The sequence below is a fragment of the Alexandromys fortis genome, unplaced genomic scaffold, assembly GCF_014885135.2.
Source record: "Alexandromys fortis isolate MF-2015 unplaced genomic scaffold, M_Fortis_MF-2015_v1.1 scaffold_126, whole genome shotgun sequence".
Lineage (NCBI taxonomy): Eukaryota > Metazoa > Chordata > Mammalia > Rodentia > Cricetidae > Alexandromys > Alexandromys fortis.
The window spans coordinates 4,187,412-4,215,270 of NW_026068018.1; the positions used below are offsets into that span (position 1 = coordinate 4,187,412).

Genomic DNA, 27,859 nt, shown 5'->3' on the forward strand with positions numbered 1-27,859 from the left:
TCTTCTATCTCTTGTATTCTGTTGGTTATGCTTGTTTCTGTAGTCTCTATTCGTTTACCTAGATTTTCTATGTTCAGCCGGCCCTCCGTTTGTGTTTTCTTCTTTGCCTCCATTTCAGTTTTCAAGTCTGGAACTGTTTCCATTATCTGTTTGATTGTTTTCCCTTGGTTTCCAAGGGTATCATTCACTGATTTATTCAGTTCTTCAAACTTTCTTTTATACTTCTCATCCATTTCTTTAAGGCATTATTTACATGCTGTTTAAGGGCGTCAATCACTTTCATAAATCAATTTTTTCTACTTCATCTTGATTAAGGTGTTCATGTCTACATGTTGTGAGGTCGCTGGGTTTTGGTGGTTTCATGTTGTTTTTGAGATTGTTGGGTGAATTCCTGCATTGGCGCCTCCCCATCTCTTCCTCTGAATGCTCCCCTTTGGATCTTCTTTTACAGGATCCAGCCTCCTTGCCTACTGATGTATCTTCCCAGTGATGGCAGTCCCCAATGATGACTCTCCTGGTGCTCCAGTGATGTCTTTCCTGGTGCCAAGATCAGATCTCCTTGCTGTTTGGGTAGCTCCCAATGAGAAAATGGGTAGCCCAAAGAGAAAAGAGAGGCAGAAGGGGGTACGGTTGTGGATGCAAGCTGGATGGGATAGGAAGAGAGAGGCCGTATGGGGGGAGGGAGTATAGGCCCTGCAGGAAGGCCAGGAAGTATAGGGGGGATGAGGAACGTCTGAGTTCTGGGGCCCCGGGCTGCCGCCGCCCAACAAAAATTTTCTAATCAAGAATTTTCTTAAACAGGGTGGTAGTGGTACACACCTTTTATTCTTTAGTCCCAGTCCTCGGGAGGCAGAGGCATGCGAATCTTTGTGAGTTTGAGAGCAGCCTAGTCTACAGAGCGAGTTCCAGGATAGGCTTGATAGCTGAAGTAAAACCATGTCTCAACAAATCAAACAAAAAATTAATCAAATAAATAAAAAGAAGAGGAGGAGGAGGAGGAGGAGGAGGAGGAAGAAGAAGAAGAAGAAGTAGAAGAAGAAGAAGAAGAAGAAGAAGAAGAAGAAGAAGAAGAAGAAGAAGAAGAAGAAGAAAAGAAGAAGAAGAAGAAGAAAAGAAGAAGAAAAGAATTTTCTCAGTTTTTGTTAGAGAGCTTTAAAAAGGTGTTAGTCAATTCAGTGTGTAGTGAAAATCCCTTGTTTTGTTCTCAGATTTCAAAGGGTAATTTAGTTGAGAAATTTTTTTCACTAAATTTTGAATTTTCTAATATGCATGGCCTTCAAATAGCTTATTAACCTTGCTTGATTTGCTCCATTTGTTTACAGTATATTTTCTTCAGACTATTTTTTTAAATATTTTTTTGTATTTCATTTTCTGAAACTTGAATTTGACATGCCTATATGTCTTACGTCAATAGTACTGTTATAAAAATATAGCATAAGACAGGGGACTTATAAATTATAGCAAGAAATTTCTCTTAGTGCTGAAGAATTGCAAGATCAAGGTATCAGTCAATTTACTGTTCAGTTAAGATCTCGTTTTTGACTCTCAGATGGTAACTTTTCATTATATTATCAAAGAATATAAGGAATAATATACCTCACTCTGATGAATTTTATCAAGATACTACTATCATCCATAATCTGTCTTTTGTCCTCAACCCTTCTCAAGGGTAGACGTGAATCTTGTGGGGACACAACATTCAGGATTAGAAATTTTTGTTTCTGTCCTATCATAATCTCTGAGATCCTAGAAATTTGATCTGCTATTTGTTTCTATTTTGGGGGTAATTTTTTGGAATTATTATTTCATGTTTATGTTTTCCCTCTTCTGAAGTTATAACTTTGAAATTGTTTAAATTTATGTAGATTCTCTGTAGCTGCAAGTACAAAATATACAGGTTGTATCTCTCAGTAATCACGTTTTATTAGGAGCAGGAATTTATTTTTCTAGAAATTCTCAAAGGTAGCAATTTGAGATCGAGGTTTTAATATTGTTTTCATCCTTTTATCAGCCAAACCAATGAATTTTTCATAGACTTAACAGACTCTATGTTTTTGCATTTTATTTTTCTCTCTCTTTCTCTCAGTCTCTTCCCCTCTCTCTGCCTATCTCTCTCAGGCACACCGATGCCAATATGAACCACTGAAGGACAGGGAACCATTTTAGATAACAGTTTTTTTTTTTAACTTCCATCTTTTTGTGGGGATTGACTTCAGGCTGCCAGACGAGCTTAACAAATGCTTTATTGCTAACCATCACATATATTTAAAAGCATGTGTTTTACTATTAATCTCAATAATAATCAGATGTGGTGGAAAGAAGCTGCCTTCTTGTATCTCTGTGACCTGTAGAAGATTAATCATCATTCTTCATAAAACTAAATTTGGATAGCTTAATATCAATGCAAATTCTCATTTATTTAACCCTTACTTAAAGCTAGCAGACAAAGAAATGGTTCTTAAATTTTTATTTTTCAGACTTTTTCGCCATCTTAGTGAACTGTCATTAAAGTAAAGCTGATAGCATTGTAGAGACAACATCCCAGTGCCAAGGTGTGCTGAACTCAAAGTTGAAAGCATGTGACATTTTAATTATTTAAAGTAAAAGAGAAAGGAAGTTAAAACTTCAATTATAGCTAAATTTTTGTGTAGTTTGACTAATATTTTTATAGGTATAAAATCAAAGGCTTAAAATGTTTATCTGTTTTTTTTTTTTTTTTAAAGCAGCTAGCACAGAACCTACACAGGTCTGAATCAGGTCCTCTGCCTGTGGATTATAGCTTTCAGTTTAGTATTTTCACGTCACTTCTAAGTCCATGAATGTCCTGGTTCTCTGATGCAATTGCATAGGAAGACCATGTATATTTTATTTGCAATACAAGTTTAAATCATCATATTTTGAAAATATGAATAGGCAACATCTCAGGTAAACCAGGTTGAAATCTGCCAGTAAAATTAACCTTTTATTTTAAAACAGTGATAGCTAAATGTTACTTGAGCACAAAGGCAGTAGTGCTCAAACGTAGCAAGAATATTTAAGTCACAATAATGTTGGCTTTGTTATATTAATTTCAACTTTATTATACCATAAATAATATACAAAGTTAAACCTTATATATAGAAATGACTTTCATTGACTCTAAATTGAAACCATTTTCAACATCATTCATTCATTTTTTTCACTCAGTTGTTTCCTAGGCTTATAGTTTATTTGTGGTAATGAACTTTTTATTTTAGGATCCTAAAATTTGCTTTCATTAAAATTTAAAGGAAGACTTTGTACATGTGAGCATGTGTGTATGTGTGTTTGTGCACTTGGACACCCACATGTATGTGTTGATCTCAAAGGATATATTCACATTAAAAATTTGCATTGAACTCCAATTTGTGAGTGGTAAAAAACAATGAGATCTTGAAATTTGCAGGAGCATGGATGGAAATAGAAAAACATCCTGAGTAAGATAACCCAGACCCAGAAACAAACATAGTATAATTATAAGTGGCTATTAGCTATGAAGCAAAGGATAAGCAGCCTATTATAGTCCGTCCACAACACCAGAGAAGCCAGGAAACAAAGACGGTAAGAGAGACACGCATGGACTCTCCCCGCCCGCGGAGGTGAAATAGACAAGATCTTCTGAGTAAACTGGAGGAGTGGGGAAAGGAGAAGAAGAGGGGAGAAAGAACATGAGCGATCAAAAAGGTTGAGCTTGGAGACGGTCAGAGAGGGGGCGCAACGAAGAGATATCTTAATAGAAGGAGCCATTATGGGGTTATGGAGAAATATGGCACTAGGGAAATTCCCAGGATTCTGCAAGGATGATCCCATATAAGAATCTAAGCAATAGTGAATAGGATGCCTTAATGCCCTACCCCTGTAATCAGATTGATGGAAGCAGATGCAAAGATCCACAGCTAATCACTGGGCCGATCTCCTGGAATCCAATCATAGAGAGGAGGGAGTGATAATAAGCGCAAAGGAGTCAGGGTCATTATGGGAAAATCCACAGAAGCAGCTGCCCTTAGCAGATGGTAGCTCACTGATTCTGGATTGACAGCTGGAGAACACGCCTGAGACCAAACTTTGCCCTTTAATGTGAGGGATAGTTGTGTTGCCTAGGCAGATTGTGGGGCCACTAGCAGTGGAATCAGTATTTATCCATGGAGGCAGTTTATTTATTTTGGATTCAGTTCCCTATAAAGAAATACCTTGCTCAGCCTAGATAAAAGGGGGGGCCTTGATTCTCCCTCTCGTTATATGACAAATTTTGTTGACTCCCCATGGGAAGCCTTATCCTCTCTGAGGAGTGAATTGGGGTATGGACAGAGCAGGAGAAGTGAAGGGAGATGGAACTGGGAATGGTATGTAAAATAAAAAAGATTGTTTTACAAAATTAAAAAAATGGCATTATAAAATATTAGAGAGACTTCCTTTGGTTTTTGACCTTGATGCAAAAGCAGGCTATCACAGGAAATGGTTCTTTTAACTGATGGGATTTTGAAGAAAAACATTTTGTCCTTTCTCACAAATGAAAAATTTTATTAGTAGCATTAAGTTTGCAAGGCAATCAAAATTCAAGTGTAGAAAAATGTTCCTGACAGGACACTTTTTGAAAAATAAAAGTAGCTAGGCAATATGAACTGTGTGTCATATGAACGGTGCACAGAAAGCATCGTTGTATAGATAGATTTGCTCTAGGAGGAAATAAATTCAATGAAAAGTCCGAGCAGGGAATAGTTGAGGGCTGCATTAAGGAAAGAATTACATGCCCACTAACAAGTTATATCTTTACTCCATAGAGAGATGCACATCAAATTTGCCTTTTAAGACGTTTATACATTCACTGTTCACTCTGTAACTGAGTGGAAAATGGATTGGAAAGGTATCAAGAGGAATTAGAAGAAAAAGATGACCTGTGGATTTCTATCGGTGCAGCATACTTTATTTTAAAAAGATGTTCCCCAATAATCAGTAAAGACTGAAAGTGTATACAACTATTCTTTTTACACAAAGCTACAAAGTAACAAACCCAAGGAAATCAACAGCTCCTAAAACAGCAGAAATACCAAGGTGATTATGTAGCATAAAGGAGAAGGGGAATGCTGCATGGGTAATGATGGAAGGAATTGAGCTGAAATTGCCAAGAGACCTTGATAATTAATATATTATGAACCCAATTCAAACATATAAATAAAAACTTACATAGCACAGATAATGAAGTTCCATTCAGATGACAGGAGACTGACCCACCTTCAAAAAAAGTCATTTCATATGTAAGCAAGCTGATCAAGGAAAGAGTTTAGTGAACCACACGATAAACCTGCAGTGCAGGTTGGAAGGATCCATGAGGGAAAAGTAACAACTAAGGCAACAAACAGTTCCTTGAGCAGCATATTTGGGTAATTAAAATTGCAAACCAGGTTTCCGAAGCTTGGTAAAACTTGCACATGTTTCATACTAATTATGCTTGCAATGTTTCAAATTATAGTATCTTAGATCCACAGATACAAGTCATGTTCATGGTATTTACATTTTTCTCTTCCCTAGTATAGCTACCATAACCTGGCCAGTGCCACAGAAGTCATGTGTTCGTGGCGTTTGCTAGTGTTTCTTAGACAGTTCTTTCCTAGAGAGTAGCTTTGTTGTACTGTGGGGCTCATCAACTAGCACTGTTTCATTCTTTGCTGATGGCATAACTCCCTAGCTCACTAGAAAGGGACTGATTCTTTACTGTATATTACCTTTGAACCTCCTTTTCAAATAGAGACAGATGCCCTTTCCTAGGTCAAGTCTCTTTCAATTGCCCACTTAAAGCGATTATTACAGTGACATTTTCTATTTTTTTCTCTCTATTTTTGGATTATTTTCCACGACATGCATTATCATATCTATATACAAAATTTCTCATTAATCTGACCAATCTTTAAAGTGGTTTGTATCCTTCCATTTGATCTTCCAAACACAATTACAATGCCTAACTTTTAATTTACAATAGGAAAAATCCCATTGATGTCTTGTTTAACTGGAAGTAACTGTGAAGATTAGTTGACATAGAATTGACACCATTAGTATGACTGACCTGAAATTATGAAATGTGTATCATTTATTCCCAATCATGTTCGTTTACTGAATTTTATTTATCTGTGCTATCTCATTACACATGGCTTACATTGAATAAATATTTTTTACTTTATGTCTCACTCTTTTAAGTTAAGAAGTTTTTTTATTTGTTACGACAAACATAGTCTTATGTACTAAAAATGAGGTAATAATGAATATTTTAATGTTGCCATCCCAGTTCCAGTGTATGTATTATTTGCATTATAAATGCATGATTTTCATACATATAGAGAAGCATTATTGTTCTCCAACATTTGTAGTTTTAAGATGACGATTCTAGAGTTCCAGAACACCAAATATGGGATTTGTAAAATAAATATTGCATTTATTTTATAGAGTCTTTTTACTTTTTCCTCATTATAATATTTTTCAAAGTTTCAAAGTTCAACTTTGAAAAATATTATAATTACAATTACTAGATAAAAGCAAAGAAGATTGTATTTCAAAATAAAGGACATTCTACCTTGAAGCATTTTTGTAAAATTGTTTAAGTCAATAAAGATTTATTATAAATACAGTTTGATGAATTGTTGACATTGGATGTTTATATTTTCTATCATTATTAAAACCTCATTTTATAAATCCTATTTTCCTTTATTTAAACAAGTATTTTAATTTTATAAAAATTATAAAGTACTTATTCTACTTTTATTTGAAGAAATTTAATATTTTTCACAAAATTACTTAAATATTCAGGGAACAGATTGTCTATATTCCACTTCAACATGATCTAGGAATGTGGGAATTGCCAGACTTTGAGAGGGCTGGGTGTAGTTAACTGGCAGAATCATGAACTTAGTACAGGTTGGTCATGAATTCATTCCCCAGAAGCAAAGAAAAGAAAGAAAAAACAAAAGGGGTTGTAATGTCTCAATTAGAAGTCAGCACATATTTTTTCAAAATAATATACTCTTTTTACTAAAAAAAGTTAAATGAAAAAAATTAATTATGTAAAAGTTTTATTAACTTATATCTAAATTAAGCCACAATAAAGTAAAATACACGTAGATGATATCTTGAAAACGGTGGCACTTTGTACACATGTTCTTAGAACACAAACTGGGCCAACTAACTTGGAAAGGACTTTGGAATTTTTTTTTTAAAGTTGAAGATTTATTTTATTTACTTCTTCACAGCTTGCCACTTAAGTCTATTTTGAAAATCTTCATGAAAAATACATTGACCTTGTAGACAGAAAATACTGTGGTGGATATTTTTCACAAGTAGGTTGAATAAACAGTACAAAAATCATAATATTGGTTGTATAAAATAACCAGGTAAGTTAAAGAACTTCGGGTAAGAAAATATATGTATGTAGTAAAAACTTACAAAAAAGCAAGAATGAGTTCATAATTCAGAGTGATCATCATTTCATAAAATCATTTACTTATCTTTATATTCAAAAGCTTTTTAAAACCATTCTCTCTGTAATAATGCCGCTAACAAGAATAGAGGAAAAACTGTCAGAAACCTGCAAAGAGATCACAATCTCATGTGAAAGCTCTCTTGTACATCATGCCAAGTTGTGGAAAATTATGCTAAAGAATATTACTTTAGCTGTGTTATGGTGTGTTACTTTTATTTCTACAGTATTTGTTTAAATATAAAAACATGTGTTACATTTGTTTTACCTTGCCTACCTAGGCTACCTTATTAGTCTAATAAAAGCTGATTGGCCAAAAGTTAGATAGAAGAAGAATAGGCGGGGCTGGTGGGGAGAAAGAATAAATGGGAGAAGGAGTCTAGGCTCCAATGGATCGAGAGGAGGAAAGAATGAGAGAAAAAAAACAGGGACATGGCTGGGGCTAGAAGCCAGGCAGCCTCCAGACCACCAGAAACTAACAGCAGTGAAAATAAGATATACAGAAGGAAAAAAAAAAAGGTTAAAAGCCCTGAGACAAAATGTAAATGAAGAAAAGCAAAGTTAAATTATAAGAGTTAGTAGGACTAGCATAAGAAATGCCTGAACCTTCATAACTAGTAAGTCTCCATGTCAAGACATGGGAGATATTTGGTGACCCACGAGAAAATCTCCTATAAGGCCACAGGGTAGTTTTAGTGCCTTGCTGGTTAATTAGTAAAATATACTTTGCAGTTATTTTATAGAAGGTATATTGCCTAATCACTGGACTAAAGAGTATTTCAGTTATTAACTGGTTAAAGTTATTGCCAGTGCATGTGGTAATTTCACACATGGATTTTTATTTTTTCTGAAATTTATTTATTATTTGTATTAATTTATCACATTTAGCACACCATAAATATAAAATGATGTGACATGGATATTCTAATTCATCAGTAGATCGTAAATTATAAAAATTCTAATGCCACCTTCTTGTACACATGGAGAGGTTTATCAAAATTTTCCACTTACTAAAATATATCTGTCAAATTCTGGAATTATAGGGGTTGGTGATTGAATTATTTCTTAAAAGTTTCAGCCTTACACTATCAAAAAATATGGACTATAGAAAAATAAATCTGACTGTGTAGATGGAGGAGAAAGAAGTAGAATATCAGTACTAGGAAGCAAAAAAGACAGCTAATGGACTTGGCAAGCTGTGCATTTTCAGGCTATAAATATCGCACAGGGTGAACATTTTTAAGACATACTATAGTAAGTCTAATATTCATGACTGTTATTATGGACAATGTTGGAGGAAAATCTCAGTTTTGCTTATAAAGTATTATTTTAATAAAAATGATCCAGATGTAAGTATACAGTGTAAACCTAATAGTGTTTCTAAGCTCTGTTTTATTGAATATGTTGATCTGGACAATATTCAAATGACTACTAATGAACCTAAGCAATAGAGGAGAGGGGCCTGATCTTGACTTGCCCCGTAATCAGACTGATGGTTATCTTAAATATCACCACAGAACCTTCATCCAGCAACTGATGAAAACAGAGGCGGAGACTCACACAGGAGCACTGGGCTGAGTTCCCAAAGTCCGATTGGAGAGTGAAAGGAATGAGAATACAAGCAAAGAGGTCAAGACCATGAAACAGTCTACCTGAGCTAATGGATGCTCACCAACTCTAGCCGTACTGGGAAGAAACAAGCATAGGTCCAAACCCTTTGGATGTGGTTGACAGTTGCATGACTAGGGCAGACTCAGGGGCCATTGGCAATGGCACCAGGATTTATCACTACTGCACATACTGTCTTTTTGCGATCCTATTCTCTTTGGATGCATACCTTGCTCAGCCTAGATCCTAGATGTAGTAGGGAGGGCCTTCCAATTTCCACAAAACAATATGCCTTACCCTCTTTGATTAGATGGGAGTGGGGTGGGAGAGTGTGAAGGGAATGTGAGGAAGGGAGGGAGTGGAAACTTGGATTGGTATATAAAAAAATCTAAAAAATTAAAAAATAAATAAAAAATTACATTTTTCGTTCCAGGAATAGCACCACAGATCACACTGTGATGTTAATTATTTCGTATGGAAAAGTAGAGACTTTCTCAGTGAAAGCTTGTTCTACACACACACACACACACACACACACACACACACACTTCAGAATCTCAGTTTCCAAGGCATTTTTTTCAGCTCACAATCAGGGACATACTATGAGGATATCACGAAGCTAGTATTAAGGGCTGTAGAGACAGCTCAGTCGTTAAGAGCATTTGCTTCTCTCGTAGGGCACTGGAGTTTACTTCACTCTCAACAAGCTAAAACTTCAGCTCCGTGTGAAATTCTGCTCTTTTCTAGCCTCTGCATGCTGCTGCATACACTTATATACATACACAGGCACACACATCTGTGTAAATGAATAACAAAAGGACATTCACAAAGATATTAACAACAAAAAAGGAGTCAAAGAAAAACTATGTGTATTTGCTGAGAAGATAATTTTATTATAGATTTCCAAATTCTTCAGCACTTTAGAGGCAGAGGCCAGATGATCATACGTTCCAGTCATTCCTTGTCATATAATGTTTCTGAAACCCTGTCTCAAAACAAAACAATTCTCAAATTCTTTAAACTACTATGAGAAGAAATGATTGTATAAAAACCAGTTCAGGGGAAAATAAATTGATAAGGACTATACTGTCTGTATGCATAATAGATTATTATGCTGTCTACTATTTATTAGACAGACATACCCTGATATTTAGCAATATGAGGCAGTTAATAACTGGCAGCTGTATTTTGGTCATATATCCTTTAAATATTCATCAGTATTTTAGAATTTTCTTGGTATGTTTATATACCATATTTTAATTATCATGGAAATTCTACTTAGAGAGAGGAACTCATGTTTTCTCCATCACTCAAAGAGACCATTAAGAGACTCAAATGACTTACTGGCTAGAGTAGCCAGAGAGTTTGGACTAATATTATTTTATCCCATTCAAGCTGATTTTTACGTTAAGATTAACCATTACAGGAAGTCTTTAAATACTTTATTACCTGTGGTAGTGGCATCTTCTCTCCCTCATGCACTACCTGCCTTATTGAATCATTGATTGTTTTTATTATTTCCTCCAAATGATTGCTTCATAAAGCCTGCTTGTAATTGTGTGCAGTGTTTACACAGTTTCTGGGTAGCAGAAGCTTAGGTCAACTGACATCCACAATACATTTGAAATAGTTATTTTAAAGGCAATGATGACGTTGCTCCAATGTGAATGATTGATTATACAAGGTAAATATTTTTCTATTTCATTTTCGGGTATACTGTGAGCTCTTGTATATTACAACCTTGCCTGATTTTGATGCCCTGACTTTGAGCACAGTTTTTACATTATATCAAATTAAACAAAAAGACATATTAGTTCCTTTAAAATCGGTGGTGCAAACTAAAGTGCTTAAATTTATTCTATGAAAATTTGTGTTCAACTCCTTAGATGGTGGTTTTTAAGAATTTGACTAGTCTTTATTTAACAACTAATATCCACATATAAGTGAGTACATACCATGTTTGTCTTTCTGGGTGTGAGTTACCTCACTCAGGATGATTTTTAATAGTTCCATCCATTTGACTGCAAATTTCATGATGTCATTGTTTTTAATAGCTGAGCAGTACTCTATTATGTAATTGTAACACTTTTTCTTTATTAATTCTTTGGTTGAGGGGCATTTAGGATATTTCCAGTTTCTGGCTATTACGAATAAAGCTGCTATGAACATTGTGACTCTGGGAGAGAAGAAAGAAAAAGGAGGTGGGATGAATCTATGAAGTGGAAAATCCATGTCAGGAAATAATGTATGAGAGAAGAATAAAAAGGAAAAATGAGAACAAATATATTGCATTAAAAATTAATTTGATTAACCATTCTGAAATTTTACCCTTTTTCTACAAAGTGAATAAAGTAATGTGAAACTAAGTATTAATGTTACCAAAAGAATATTTACAATGAAACCAGAAATTTGAAGAACAGTTAGTGTTTATATGAGTTTTCTGATGAATTACCTACAAATAGTTTATTGAAAACAAAAATTCAGGTGGATAGTAGACATTGGTTATTATGTTTTTCTTTACAGATTGACTAAATATTTGTTGTAGACTCTATCAGTTTGTTTTTTTGTAAATCAAAATATATACCTCAAGAGCCCAGAATATCTGCAGAATGTTTACATCAATTGTACTTTTTGTTTTATTTAAATTTCACACTCTTTTCTGGAGTTCTTTTTTTCCTGTGCTCTTAGAAGAACTGTTCTATAACCTCGACAAAGCAGTCATTATAAGATTTAGTCAGAAAATAAGGAAAAATTGTGAAATATACCTAGACAAGTTAAGTGTAATAAGTATCAAATATCTTACTAATAATATGCTCTAATAAATATTAAACTTATTTTTTTGGAAAAATAACAAAATATATGTCTAGTCTTATATAACATACAAATGAAAAAAATCAATCTAATTTTCAAAAGAAATATTTATACCACTTATGAAAGTTCCCCATATCAAGTGTATTTCAGAAATGTCTCAGAAAAAAATGTATCTATTTGTCAGGTAGGTTTTTGAGCATTTTTATTCTGTTACATTATAGATTATAAATTATAGAGATGTTATCTTATGGATATTGGTAAGATGTAGCTTTTCATTCTTTGTAATTATTAAACAAAATTTTGGTGAGAATTGGAGTAACTGATGAGGAGGGTTGGTAGGAAGATGACTGTTTATGCTCCTGGCACTTTGGCTTATAATCATTTATTTTGATGTATGTTTGCTGGAATACATTGATATTTATTTAGGAATAAGTTTGTATGACAATGTTAATGATGCTAGCTTCTCGTTTAAGTTTCCCAAATGAAGCTAAACCATTCTGCTCATCACCATGAGAAAGGAACTGGATGTGCAAATTCTGTCTATTTGGGTTTTTGGAAAATGAAATCAGAAGGAACCTTCTACCGTTTCCATTAAAAAGTCCTGGAGAATTTTCCCCAGGTTCTTACAAAGTCTGTAGTTTCGTGGAAAAAAAAATGAATCCCACAGCACTTCTTGTTAATAACTGTTCAGCTACAAAACTTTATTGGTATCTTTTTATGTTCCCTCTAGAGGATGTAATGCACAAAAGCATTGCCACGGAACATATAAAATTACAAATGAAATTTATTGTAAAAAGTAGAATGTCTTATAGACTGGTGTCAGTATTTATTTCATTCATAAACCAAAACTGTAGTATAATATATTCATTGTCAGCAAGTTCATGTATGTAAATTGCCATCCCACGTTATCGACTGATATAAGACAGATATTGAAAAGACAATTTAAATTTACTTTTCCAAACATAAACTGTTCCACAAAAGCACTGTAAAAACTCCTTCAAGGTTTTGGGTTGTGCTTGACATTTACGGTTAACTACATAATTTGGTTGTGTCGTAATCCACTGTGTTTGGTAATTTGGCATTAAATGCCTGCAGAGCAGATTGAATTCTCACCACCTCACTAGTAGACAGCTTGAGTCTATGACGAAGCAAGCAAGAGAAAAGATCTAGACGACGCTGACCAGGTGGGGAGAGTTTATTTACACGGTCTCTTATCTCTAGTAGTTGCAAAAGTGCCGAGTCCTGGGATCCCTGAGTGTAGGGGTAGTCCAGCTGCAAAATCAGGTCCCGGATAGCTTCAGGATCGAAGTGCATGCTGTAGCCAAATACTTGGATGTTGTTGATTTTCATGTAGCCCAGGTTCCGGGATGGGTCAATAAACTCCAAAGGCTCATAGTAAATGCTTTCGTTGCTGTTGGGGCCATTTGCCTTGATGCGGCTCCTCAGGTAGATGTGTACTGTTTCAAAAAACGTCTTCCATTTGTTTCCCAGAGTCAGTGTCCAGTTATAGCACTGTAGTGGGAGGTCCAGCTTAGTCCGCTCCCAGTCGGGAAAGCTGCTCTCACTCACAGGCATAAACCAGCTCTCGGAATGACTGCCTCCAAAGGGATTGATGTAAACAGCCAGCACTGGCTCCAACGTGCTGTTTTTAGTTAAGCAAATCTGTAAAGAGAGACCCAAGATCATGTGGACCAGACTGGACTTGTACTTGTTACTCTTCAAGGTCAGGAGCATCCGCTTTCTCCAGGAAGGATCAAACCAGCTATTCAGGCGCATGTCATTGCTGATAAAGATGGCATGGACTTCTATTCGTCGATCGGTTTTCTGCAACAGGTATTTCATCTCCAGGTCTTGCAGGTCAGTCTCAAAGCCAATGTAGTGGTCAGTTGACTCAGCGACTTCAGGCTTGCACACTCCCTGGCTCAGCATGTAGCCCGTGTTGCAGGTGCCGCAGCGGGTTCGGTTGTCAGGTGCACATGTCAGGCAAGCAGACGCATCGCCCACGGTGCAGGGCAGAAAAGCTGTGCACACTACCTGGTCGTTGGGACAGGTGCAGGAGTGTGTCTCCTCAGAGAAGCTGCCCAGGAGGCCGTTCTCATTGCAGTAGAGAAAAGACTGGATGCGAGAGAGCCAGTAGGTTGAAGTTCTAGAAATAAAAAAAAAGGAAATCTAAATAAATACTTCGATTCTGTGTTAGTATGTGCACTTGTACTGACATAAAGTAAATCCGAGCTCACTAATATCTGACCTTTTTGTCAAATCTACAAACAGCAAAAATTAAAAAAATAAACAATTACACACACATACACGCGGGAAACAAAAACCAACTGAAACCAAATAACTTTCTCTTAATTATTACTTCCACCAAATCCAGAAACTACTAGATTGTTTGAAACATGATATAAAGTATGGGTGTTGGACAATGGATGCTGTGGAAAGTCACTAGGTCATGGGGGTAACATGATCATTAATAAGTTTAGTCCATTGTCTTGTCATCGAGAGTAAATTCTTAAAACGATCAAGTTTAACCTCTATGCTGACTCTTGGCAGCAGCAGCAGCACCACCACCTCCTGCAGCAACAACAATAACAACAGCAATCTCTCAATAGCTTGCCCATGAATATTGGATTCTTGGCTCTGGAACTGAGAGCCGTTCAGTTTATTTTCATTTTTTACTAGTCAGTCAGTCTGTAGTATTGTGTTTTAGGAGTGCCAGTGGACAAAGAAAATTTCATTTCTGAGTTTTTTTCTAAATTCTTTTAAGATGAGCTCTCTTAAAAATTTTCCCAAAACTGTGTTTAAGTGTTCCAAAAGTTATGCGCCTCTGTGTAATAAGATGTGAGGCTACATGCAGTTGTTGTCCTGTTTATTCCACTTTGTTCTGTTTCTTTGCCTCAGTTCATCTCCTTTCATCTTTCTCTTCTTTTTCCTTCCCACACCCTCCCTTTCGCTCATTTCCTCCCCTCTTACTTTCCGTTTTTTTTCCCTATGATATTCTTGCTTATTTGGTTCTGTATATGTGTCTCTAACACAAAGCTTATATCACATCTGAATTGAGGATTCTATTTTTTTTTTCAAAACCAAAGCATAAATTTTTAGTGCACACTCATTTCTCACTGAAAACTCTGATCATGTTTTGAGATGATAAGGACAAATTAATTGGATTAAGGCTAAAGGCAGAGGTCACAATTGTAGGGTACTGTAGAAAGAATTATTTTCATAGATTTTCCACACTTTCACCCAGTGTTTAGACTGTTCTTGTTTTCTCAGACACACTGATAAAACATCGTGTTCAGCTTGTCTTATGGATATTGACAGCTCAGCATTCATCCAACCCCTGCACCTGCTACGGAGACGTAGCAATGGGTGTTTTACCACACAGCCTCTTGCCATTCCCCTCACTAACCACCCTTTGACCACTTGACTGTATGTCACAAGGACGTTTTCAAGGAAAGAGAAATCCGATAACATTTCTTTTCTTTACTCTCAGTGAAATCTTGGTGTAAGCAACTGTCAAAATTGGGTACTCAGCCAGTTTCAACATTGCTTAGTGGATTTTTAAAAATGTACTGAAAAATTCAGATGGTTTTCCCCAGAGAGAGTAAAATTTCTTTTTGTTACATAACTTTGTAACTTTAAAATGCTTTTGAATTAAATATCTTCTAAATTCCCAAGTAGATTATGTTTTTCATATTTCTTTTTGACCAAGTAGTAAGCAGGTAAAATAATATTGTCTTTTGTTGATGCATATTTGCACATCCACATGTTCACACACAGATTGCTGAGGCATATTTATACACATGCATTGACACCAACATCATTGATGCATGTTCACACATCCACACATTTACACAAACTGACCGTTGATTCATATCCAGACATACACACATTCGCACACAAACAGATCATTGATATATATTTACACACACACACACACACACACACACACATTCACACACACAAATTCTTGGCTCAGATAAACTAAGATTTATGAGGTTAACCACTGTATAGTTTTCCTACCATTTTAGTGGGAAACAGAATCATCTACAGCTTTTTATCAAGTGTTTGTCATTGTTTTTGACATTTACTTAAAGGCAGTTCATAGAATGAAGAGAGGATGAAATGATGGGTGAGAAGATTGGAAGGGAGGAATGGAAGATAAAAAAATCAAATCATACAGGATAGAAACCATGGATTTTGAAAAGCATAAGAAAGTCCTTGGAGACAAACATAGGAAAAACAATCAAATCAATGAATACTTAAGTACATGAATAATGTAAAGGACCAGTATCCCTGCCCCATATATGGGACCAAATTTTCACAAAAGTTTTCAGGATATATTACAAGGAAGAAAGTACTTTCCCAAGTTCATCTCAAATATGCTTAGGCATAAAAAATATTAGTTAAGACCCAGATACACTTAAATCATGGATGTATTATGCATTATACTAACTTGGGAAAGAAATCTCTTGCCATAAGGCAAACACTAAAGCCTAGTTTAATAAGTAAATTCTGTCGTGTTCCACAAATATGAGTTTGCTGTTTCATAAAAACTTCACATAATGGGCCAGTTGCATTGAAAAAGAATAAAATATCAGAGGGTTGTTTTAAGAATCAAAGTACATTTAGTTGGATAAATAGAGTACATATAGAATTAACAGGAAAAGATACAAAATCCTATTTCTGTGATTATCACTGCTGTTCCTACCATAACTTAAAAAAAAAACATTGTAGGCAGTTTCTTTATTATAACTGAATTTCCCCCAGAAAATGAGCATTTCGTTTTTCTTTAACAATTCATATCTCCATGATTCATAATACACAGTATTAATACACTGAAATTTTATGAGAACAGGTACCCTTTTGTTAACTGAGACTTTACTCTGAAGTGCATGTGATGTTTGCAAAGCCCTCAAATGTTTGTGCAGTTCTGAGCATACATTTTAGATGCTAACAATTTTCTCTGAGGTGTTAGAACATGTGTTGATACAAAAACAATTACCTCTTCTCATTGTTAAATCCTCTCTGAGCACTAATAATCTTATTTCAAAGGTCCTTTATTTCAGCCTTCTAATCCTTTATTGCTTTCCAAATCTGTGGAATGTGTATCTAAATTTTAAACCTAAACAATATAATTTCTGTATCTCTTTGAAATTGAGGATTACTCTTTTGGGAAGGCCATTTCATTTTAGCTTTCATAGATTTGTCCTTCTTAGACCTTAATACCTTAAACTAAATATAAATTCTGGGGATTAAACACCCACAGCCATTTAAACAATCATAAGCTGATTGTTAGCTCAGTCACAGGGAGATCAAGCCAGGAAATTCTCTGTCACTCTCCCTTTTCACTTGGCTGCTCTGGGCATTGCAGCCTTGGCAGTATTGCCCTGGGCTCAAGCTGACACTTGACACACAATAGTTTTGCTCTTGGAGATAATTGTACACTCTCAGAAAAGGAAAATTCATTTTTAAACTATCCTTTTCTCAGTGAAATTTACAGAGAGATGGTGAGAGTAGGTAAGAGAGAGAAAGGCAGGGACAGAGACATTTGATATATGTTTATATCTCTTGGTCAGAGAAGAAAGAAATAAACTAAATTAAATTAGAATAACTATCATTTTGATATTCTTCATGAAATACCTTCTGAGCATTTCTCAATATGATTAAAATCTCATGGTTAGGTTAAAAGAGAATCCTAAAAAAGTTAGGGTAGGTGGTACAGGACTATAATCACAGCTATTCTAGACAAATAGTCAAGGAATGAAGTTGAAAGTAATCATTGGCTGTAGAGTGAGTACAAGTCTAGCTTAGGCAATTAGATTTTTTTTTCACAGAGTAAATTCAGAAATTTATCTGAGCATACAGGTCAGTGGTAGATTGCTTACCTAACACACATTAGTACCAATGTTTAATGGAGAGACTGAAAACATAAATACTATAACATTGGGCATTAATTTAATGGGATAATACATAAGTTTGCTTTATTTGTAGCTGAAATGTCCATTTTCATTTATTATAGCCTTGAAAATTTAAAAATAGAATGAGGAAATGGGTCTTGTCAAACCACTACCATCTTTTTGTAGTGTATTACTTCTTAAGAATTGTTTGGAAAGAAAGTGAAACATGGTCTGTATCCATAGTTTAGAACATGGAACGATGAGTCCAGGAAGTAGTAATTACATAAGAGGTTGTAACTTGTGGGCCAGCGGACTTCTATATCTCTGAGTGCAAATAATAAAATCAGAAAAGAGACTCAGGCTAAGTTGTTCAAATCCTTTCAAAGGTGATGTGGCTAGTTTTGACAGAGAAGTAAGATAAAACAGACTGTGTGTGGGGTGCGTGTGTGTGTGTGTGTGTGTGTGTGTGTGTGTGTGTGTGTTTGAGAGAGAGAGACAGAAAAAGAGAGGGAGGGAGGGAAAGAGGGAGGAAGGGAGGAAGAGAGAGAGAGAGAAACAGAAAGAGAGATAGAGACACAAAGAGACATGGTGGTAAAATCTTCTAACTTCCAAATGTTTGCAATGGTGTACTCAAGGTAGGATGCTGTACTGAGGGTGGATGCAGAGACAATGGCTGAATCCTGCATGCTAACTTGCTCCTCAAAGCTTGCTCACCCTTCTTTCTCATAGCACCCAGGACCACCGGCCTAGTACTGGTTATACTCAAACCTACTCGTATCCTCAATCAAGAAAATGCCCCACGAGTTTCTCTCCCGCCATTCTGGTGCAGTATTTTTTTAGTCAATGTGCTTCCTTCCCAAATGAATCTAGCTTGTGTCATGTTGACCTAAAACTAACCAAATTTGAGTAGTATTCACATTTACTTTAAAAAAAAAAATAGAATCTCGCTGGGTGGTGGTGGCATACGCCTTTAATCACAAAAATTTGGGAGGTATAATCAGGTGGACTTTTGTGAATTCAATGCCAGTATGGTCTACAACAGCTAACAGTTCCAGGACAGAATCTGAAGCTACAGGAAAACCCTGTTTGAAAAAACAAAATCAAATCAAAATATAAAAGTAGTATCTCAGATTATTCTAAATTAGAACAAGAGGTAAAGTACTGCCATGATTGGTAATATTGGAACCCATTTATTCTAGCATAAATGTACAGACAAAAGTTGAAGACCCAGGGCTTCTTCCTGGACTGCCTTTAGTATTGAATGTTCCTTTCTCCATGTAGCTTGATTTAGTAAGCATTCCTATAGTGCCTCGACTAGTCTCATTTTCAATTTCCAAGGACAATATATATAGCTACACCTCTCAATCTGAGGTATAACTATTTTGCTCAAAAGGTAGATGATAGGAAACTGTTCTCCCCATCAAGAATTACCTCTAGTATATGAAAGTAAGAGAATTTGAATGGGATTTCTTCCCACTTAATTCTTTTTACTTTCATCCTCATCAAGAAACAGTTCCAAAGAATATAGATATTTAAAGTAAAGAACTAAGTGTATGCTTCTCAATGCTCATCAGTTTTAACCAATCCGTCTCATTAAGAAAAAAAATATAGAAAAATTGATACTACTTCCACCTAACTAATCTTTAAAAAGCAGTATTCTTATATTGACACAGAAGAGCCTACTAAATACTACAAAAAGTTTTCCCAAGCAATAAGTCTTAAAACTACCTAAGTATACATGCATATGTAAATTATATTTAAATAGCCACCATATAATGGATAAAATCAAGACTCGCCTAAATATCATGCTCTCAAACAAAAACCCTAGTACAAGGAATGAGTTATACCATTTTTTGAGTTGTTGGTCAAAGTAGTTTCATAGAACCCGCACAAATAATATGACTTATTATGAATGCTATCGGTTGCATTTCACGACCTGACTGTAAGACCCTATTGCTGACAATAATCAAAGGGCATTGCAATGAAGTAATTAATCTAGTGTACTTTACCCTTATTGACTAACATTCACAATATTAGAACTTATCAACACTGTTGTGGGAGAAAACGAATCAATTTCACCTAGATATAAGTCTGTGAGCTATAATTGTGCCATCGTTTGTGGGATTGTTCTGATTGATGATTGACAGGAGTGAGAGTGGGATGGGGCAGTCCACTGTGGGAGACACCATTCATTCCCTATGTAAGTGGAATATATAACAAAGTAAGCTGAGTATGAGCCAGTAAAAACCTTCCTCACTGGTTTCTACTTCTGTTTCTGCCCTGACTTTCTTCTATTATTGTGACCTGAAGTTAAGTTAAATAAACCCTTTCCACTCTACTTCCTCTCATGCTCAGAATGCCTTGTCACAGCAACAAAAAACAAATTAGGATAGCTCACTTAGCAGCTAATTTTGAATTTCAAAGACAAATAGACGCAAGAACATATACTATAAAAAAAACCACAACATTTCACTTTTCCTAATGAACATCTCAATGCCTGCAGGACAGTCCTATGTTATAAGAAAAGAGTTCTGTATCAAAATTACATACCTAATTTTTTCCTCCCTTGGGCCAAATTTAAAGCTAAACCAAGTCTATCCTTAAGGTGTTAATGCTATTTTCTCTGTTCATGACTTCCCAAATACGCTTAGGTTAATTTTTTTTTTTAAATTAACCCATATATGAAATGGCCCTTTAAGGCATTTCTTTTAGATGAAGGCCTCATGAACACTATTAAATATAAGTTAAAATGCTAAAACATTAGTCATTTCAAAAATCATAACATTCTCTAATAATTCTCTTTCACATACGTGCATATATTCTCCACCTCTGTTCAAAGGATCAATTCAATCTGCAGTAAGTTTGCCCATGGAAAATTAACTATCAATTTTAAGCATTTCAGAATCATCCAGTCTTACTATTCTATCGGCGTAATGATTCTTTCTGCTTTTGCTTTGTCTGTGTCTCCCTCACTATGTATCAACAGAGATGGCATTTGTAATCTATGATGACATCGTTATTTCCCGTTTTAGAATAGTGACTAAATTGTAAGCATGGTGTCATAAAGTCTTTAAGGATAAGGAGGCATTTTACTCGTTCAGTCTCTTTTCTTGCTCTTCTCTAATTACATTCAGGTCACTACTCATTTCATAACTCTAAGAAGTCTGCTCAGTATTTTCTGATAATTTTACTTTAAATATATATGATGTCCGGTTAAAAAGTCATAGTAATTTCTCACATTAGATAGTACTTTCTATATTCCCTCTGGGACAGTAGTTGCAACCTCTCCTCAATACCCATATCTAATATAAGTGAAGTATCTTTATTAATGAGACCTACAAACAATCACGACTCAGAAAAGATCCTCAAGCAATGATCATGTTTTTCTCTTTTGTCCTCCCCATTGCTCTGTCCTAAGGTAACAAGCTTCTAGATCAACCTGTGTGTGTATTTAGTGTTACCTATAATAACTACCTGTACACCCTGTATCACCTCTAACAGGCAATGATATAATCAGAATGGGATTCACATCATGACAGAGATATCAAGAGTGGGTACAAAGGGCATCTTGAAAATTAACAGCACAACAAAAGAAAATTAAAGATGTTTCAAGCATTACTTACAGTTTTAACAAATAATAGCTATCTAAACTGAGTATAGTATTCACTCATTTAAACATTTTGAACCATATATAACAAATAATAGCTCTTATGTTACCTAAATGGTAGTAACATTCCAAGAAAATATTAGCAAAATTTTCACTGAAGTTATTGAGTGTTTCTGGAATGACTGTGGATAGCAGCTTTGGAAAAATGATAGAGTTGTTACTTCTATGATATGAAGGAGATGTAAAAATCATTTTAGAAAAAAATATAGCATATCCTCTATTTCAGAAAATTAGAAAAGCAAATGTAATCTCAGAATAACTGATAAAAAAGATCAGTATCTATCATGGTATGCCTAAGTAGTAGTGCCAGACTCAGGATGACAAAAATGTTATGTTTAATACATAAATATTTGGTAGTTAGCATAATTAAAGTATAAAGTTACTCTTACAAAGTAATGACAGTGATTCCAGGTAGCTTACTATGTACTTGTAGTGACTATGAATGTATTCAGATTAAGAATATTATACTCAGGAAAGAAAGAAAATAAAAAAAAATTCTGGCTTTGATTGTACCTTTGCTTAAAATTCTTATGACAATAATTTGGTTTCTCAACTAGTTTTTCTGTTAGTACAAACCTGACTTAAAGTACACAGCTGTTAAAAATCTTGTGACAAGCCGGGCGGTGGTGGTGCATGCCTTTAATCCCAGCACTTGGGAGGCAGAGGCAGGTGGATCTCTGAGAGTTCGAGGCCAGCCTGATCTACAAGAGCTAGTTCCGGCACAGGCAACAAAGCTACAGAGAAACCCTGTTTCTAAAAACAAAACAAAAAAAAATCTTGTGACAGCTATGTAATCAAGAAGAATTTCTTCAAACTGAATAATAAATTATATATTGATTATAAATTTTTGTGAATTATATATTGATTATTTTAATATCAGTATAGCTGGAGATACTATAGCTGTATGTTTATTAGGAACTGGAAAAGTGTAAAACATATAAAATTAACTTCCAGATTCTATTCAAAAGATGTTTTGAAAATCATATTATCAATGCCACACAATTTTATGAGTTCTGGATTTTGCTAGAAATGACACCTGGTTGGTTAATGTGTGTTCATTTGTGTGTCAACTTGTGAAAAACTACATTTGTTGAAGCATTTTTTTTAACTTACATCTTTTAAAATTTGGCTATAAATATACTAATATGAAAGACTGTGAACTCATTCTGTTTCATATGACCTTTATAATCAAAGAAAGATAATAAATAGCTACTTTCTGTTGAGTTTTTTTTTCTAGAATTGAAATATTACGTTACATTTGAATAAATAAAATCAATATGTATCAAATGACTGACTATAAGATGAGAGAATTCCAGTGTGTCTATTACTTTTTTGTCTCATTTCTCAACTGAGATAAGAAAGTGATGAATTATTTTAAATGGTCATCCCATAACTATTTATAAAACAAATACAAGAGCCAATACTTTAATCTTTGGGTTCTCAGGCAGACTCACACAATAATGAACATCTCTTTTACTGCAGTGATAAGACTTTCCATTAACAAAATATCATCTGTTTGGTAAAAAGAATGAGTCTTTCTGGATGTTATCAGCAGTAACACAAATCAAACAGGAATTCAGAATTACTCTTCTCTCTTACTTGGAGGGTAAACCATGAAATTATAGATGGGAGCCCCTTATCAACTGTCAGAAAAATAGACAGAAATTTCTGTCACTTCAAGAGCTTAATCTGTCCTGTTGTCAGAATAAAAATCCATGTTTATCCATATTCCTTCAAGTTTGGACTTCATTAACATTTCCATAGTTAATCTACTTACAAATTATTTTAAAATGAGTTATTTTTATCCATAAGTTATTTTAACTTCTTTCCAATTAATTTATTGCCTTTTTGTCTTTTTTTTTTTCTTTTGATAAAAAGTCTTTTGAGAATGGAAGAAAGGGTATATCATACAGAAGTCATTTCTTGGACTCTTGAAAAAACTTATGTAAAATAAACAATATCAGTTTAAGCTTTTGAATCATGAGTAATTTGCGATCCCTGGGTTACCTGGGACTTTCTATACTTTGAAAATCTATGTACGCCGGTCTAAAGCACAATGTTCCCAATTTCCAGAGCCATGCGAGCAGTCTTCCAAGGCTCCTGTACATCACAGGTAACAGTATGAAGGTCAATTTTAAATGCCAACCTTAATAAAGTTACGATAAAGCATAGTTATCTGTATGTTTATGCGGGTATTGAACCATGCAGTGCTCAACACACATGCTGACTGATGTCTTTTCCTCCCATGGAAATAATGCAGCCAGACACAGTGGGTAGTGCTGAGATTTGCTGGTGTTTAGCTCTGCTCTAAGTTCAGTTAGCTCTGTCTTAAAGGAATGAGGTTGAGGCTAATATAGCTGTAAACCCAATCTCCTCTGCTGCTTCCATATGCACAAGCACTTCTGCTTGCATATAAGCATGTATACATATCATATGTACAAAGAACAACTCCCGCACTCAACAAGCACACGCATGCACTTTTTTTTTTTTTACAAAACATAGTAGTTTCGGATTTATGATTATTGCCTTCTTACATAAGTGCTACACATTATTTTAACTCTCCAGTTTTAATATAAGGCTCACTACACACACACACACGGAACATGACCACAAAAATAATTATTCAAGTATGAATTTCTTCCATATCAGGTGCCAGCACAGTAGCAATAGATTCATTATTACAACTAGCAAAACCCTTTTTCAGGAAAATGTACTAAGTAAAAATAAGCTAATATTCCTGTTCCTCTTAAACATAGAGATGCTTATGTGGTTCTGTTCAGAGATAAACTAAAATCCGAGAGAGCATGGTGGTGTATTTTCAAAGGAAATCAACAGTATTTGCTTTCTGTTGTTTATTCTAATGCATATCCTATCTCAGGAATAAGGAAATACGTTCTGAATTAAAGATAGAAAACAGGTAAAGTAGCTAAGGGAGAAGAAACAATAAATAATTTATGCTTTTTGGAAGCTATGCCCTTGGGTTGACAGTGCTCTTTGTAAGAACCGTAGAATTACAGCATCTCTCCCCAATAATGGACATAAGAAACCTTCTTTACAATGTTGGTCAGGCTATTCTAAGTGATTCCCAGGACAATACATATTACTGATGCAGCCCTTGGCTGTCTCTCAGGCATTGAAAGTAAGTACCTATTGCTGAAAATATCACATACTTAAGGCAGAGGACTTCGATGACTTCATCTGAATCTAACTTGAAAGCTAAATCCTATGCTGCACCTTCCATAGGCTCTGAAAATACAATGCAAGCTCCCGAAAGAGGGAAACGACTAAGTATACCTTGCAAATGCCGCAGCCATGAACCATAACAGTGGTGACCAATGCGAGATTTCCATATAGATACAACAAGTAGTACTCACATTTTGGTAACAAACAACTGTCTAATTGGATTTAAAGTTCACTTAACAAGAGGGGAATCATTCCTGGTACTAGAAATCTAATCAACTTTCCTCTGTCAGTGACTTCAGGGGCCTTAGAAATGAATCTACTACTGTAACTTTTCTAGAACAGCACAGTTCTTAACTACATTTTGAATCTTATCCTTATGCCCATAGGTAAGTATAGCTATGGCTCCTTCCCAAGGAAGATTCTCTTAAACAAAGGGAGACCACCACAGGAAAACACATTTGAACACAGTAGAGAGATGAATGGATCCCGGGGACACAAGCCCCAGTGGGCACATCTACATCACAGCTATGCATCTATGTCTTAAGGGAGAGGCAAATGAGGTATTAAAATGCTTGTAAAAGCGAGAAGACCAGAAATTCTGCAATAAAATATTCGTCCTAATTTAATAAATAATAAGGGAACAATGACAATAACAACAGATATACTAACAAGGAAGAAAAAAAATTAACAGAGTCCAAGAATTAGACAAAGCACTACAGGCAGCTTAAGACTACTAGGAATTGGAGAATTTCTCTGTCCCCGGGATGAACACCTTTATTGTTTATCCAAACCCAATGGTAGGTAGCTTCCATTTAAATGGACAACATTCAAAGTAGTCTCATTATTCACATCTATGCAACAACCAAATGAACTCAGACTATTATATTTACATACTTGTGATACACAAACATTTCATGATTTTTTTTATTCTTTTGTGTGTTTTGTGTGAGTACATGGATAATGATTAAAGAATAAAATAAAAAGGGGCAGTTAATGTAAGAGAGTGCACGGGAGGGGTTGGAGGTACTGTCCTAATTCTGAGTTAATTAAAAATATAGCGAAGAATTTAAATTGCTATTATTTTATAAATGAAAATCTAGATGATTTCTATACATAAGGGGTGAGATACAGGTTCCAGAAGTGATTCCACTTTAGGGGATTTGTGCATTAAGTCTAAAGAAAAGAAAACGAAACAAATAAAAACAAAATCCACAAAATTTGGAAGAGTAACTTGTTTTTAGCAACTTTAAAATGAAACATAAACACAAGAAAATATTGTAACTAATCTTTAAAAATAAAGGAAGATTAAAAATCAGAAATAGAAGATTTATCTAATTATCCCAAGGAATATTTGGGTCTATTTAATTGAACAGAGTGAAGTATTTAGCAAACAATTTCCCTGAGCATTGAAAACTTGGGAAAGACACCCAGTAGTTCTTGACAGGATGTAAAAGTGCGCTTGTTTTTAATTGGTTGTTTTTTGTTTGTTTTAAATTCAGCATGTTTTTTAGCTTTGGCTAAATATATTACAATGCCATTATTCTTGATACAATGGCACATTAATGCTGAGAATATGTATTTAGATTCCCAAGAACATATTCTAATTTTAGATTTAATAAAAAGATTTTGAATGATATGAAATAGAAATCATTGACTTTTATGATGTATTGCAGTACTATGAATTTTATCTACATAACAAGCAGGATTGCATTTCCTGTATATTTCTGAATGATTTTTGGTTTTGCAGTAAAAACTTTAGACAAATCTATTTACGGTTTTGAGTTATGATACAAATGAGAAAAGCAGTAAGTATTTAGTGAATAATTTAATCCCATCAATGCTTTTTCTTCTTCTAGGGAACCGAAGTCAGAGATTTTCTAACAGTATTTGGATGCTTACAAGAAATGTTTTTCTTATCATTTTAGTTTCTCCTCACATATATCACTTCTGTAAATGATCTGAAGTAACCCTCTCCCCAGTCCTCTAAATAGAAAGAAACATGTCACCATATATCAGTTCTTGAAGTTGTTTTGGTCAGAATTGTGCTGAAGTATTAAATTTCCCAGGAAAGAACCCAGGATTAAATCAAACCCACAACATTCAATTCCGTATTCACAGCACAGCTCTTCATGTCAAAAGAAAATAACAGTATTTTTTCTTCATAAAAGCATTATCAAAGAGTACAGACTTTCTGTTACAAGAAATTTCCATCGTAGAACTGTGTTGTCCAGCTGGAAGGTGACAGTCATGTTAATATCATTGTGAAAATGATTGGGTTACAGCATGTTTATCAAGACATCATATTATTTATATTCAACATATACAATGTTTTCCATTAAATATTATATAACTTAAAAAGCATTAAAGGCAACCACGCCAAATGTTTTTCCTTTCCTTCTTTCTTTTTATTTATTTGCCACCTCAGCCTTCTCCTGCTGTTAAACATCTTCATTCACTTGTTTAAAATGTTTTAAATCATTTTAAAATGTATTGAGAGCATATACATGAAGGTGAGGCATGCTCTGCTTTTAAACATCAAGTTAAAAATAATTTGGTTATTCTATTTATGGCCTAGTCCCAGAATTATATTAATGGATTAAAATTTCTTAAGGATATTTACTCATAATACCTTTTAATGTATAAATTCATAACATTATAGAATAATAGAGTTGGTTGAAAATTACTCAAAATAAAGTAGAATCATTTTGTCATTTATAAGTCATTTACATGTGAAGAAAAGAATAGGTTTCCCAAAGTGCTTTGTTTTTCAGAAAATTGTTCTATTGTTGATTCTGTGTTTGTGAGTATAAGTGTGTGTGCATTATATTCTGTTTCCATGCACATGATCAGTATAAAGGTCAGAAGGGGACATCAGAAACCCTACTGTTATAAGCAACTGTTATTCAACCCAGTGAGTGCTCTTTTGTCTCTGTAAAAGCAATTATTTGTAATAGCCAGAACCTGGAAACAACCTAGATGCCCTTCAATGGAAGAATGGATGAAGAAAGTGTGGAATATATACACATTAGAGTATTATGCTGCGTTAAAAAACAATGACTTCTCGAATTTTGCATGCAAATGGATGGAAATAGAAAACACTATCCTGAGCGAGGTAACCCAGACCCAAAAAGATGAACATGGGATGTATTCACTCATAATTGGTTTCTAGCCATAAATAAAGGTCACGGAGTGTATACCTGGTGAACCTAA

General features: G+C 34.7%; 1 protein-coding gene across 2 annotated transcripts in view; it reads right to left on the bottom strand.

Annotated features, from left to right (window-relative positions):
• Positions 1–12,931: 12,931 nt before the first annotated feature.
• The window catches only part of Brinp3 (BMP/retinoic acid inducible neural specific 3), a 347,625-nt gene continuing 332,697 nt past the window's right edge, over positions 12,932–27,859 (bottom strand). For both annotated transcript variants that reach the window (XM_050162919.1, XM_050162920.1), the window contains one exon: positions 12,932–14,048. In XM_050162919.1, coding sequence (XP_050018876.1) covers positions 12,932–14,048 — 1,117 coding nt within the window. The remainder of the gene's footprint in view (positions 14,049–27,859) is intronic.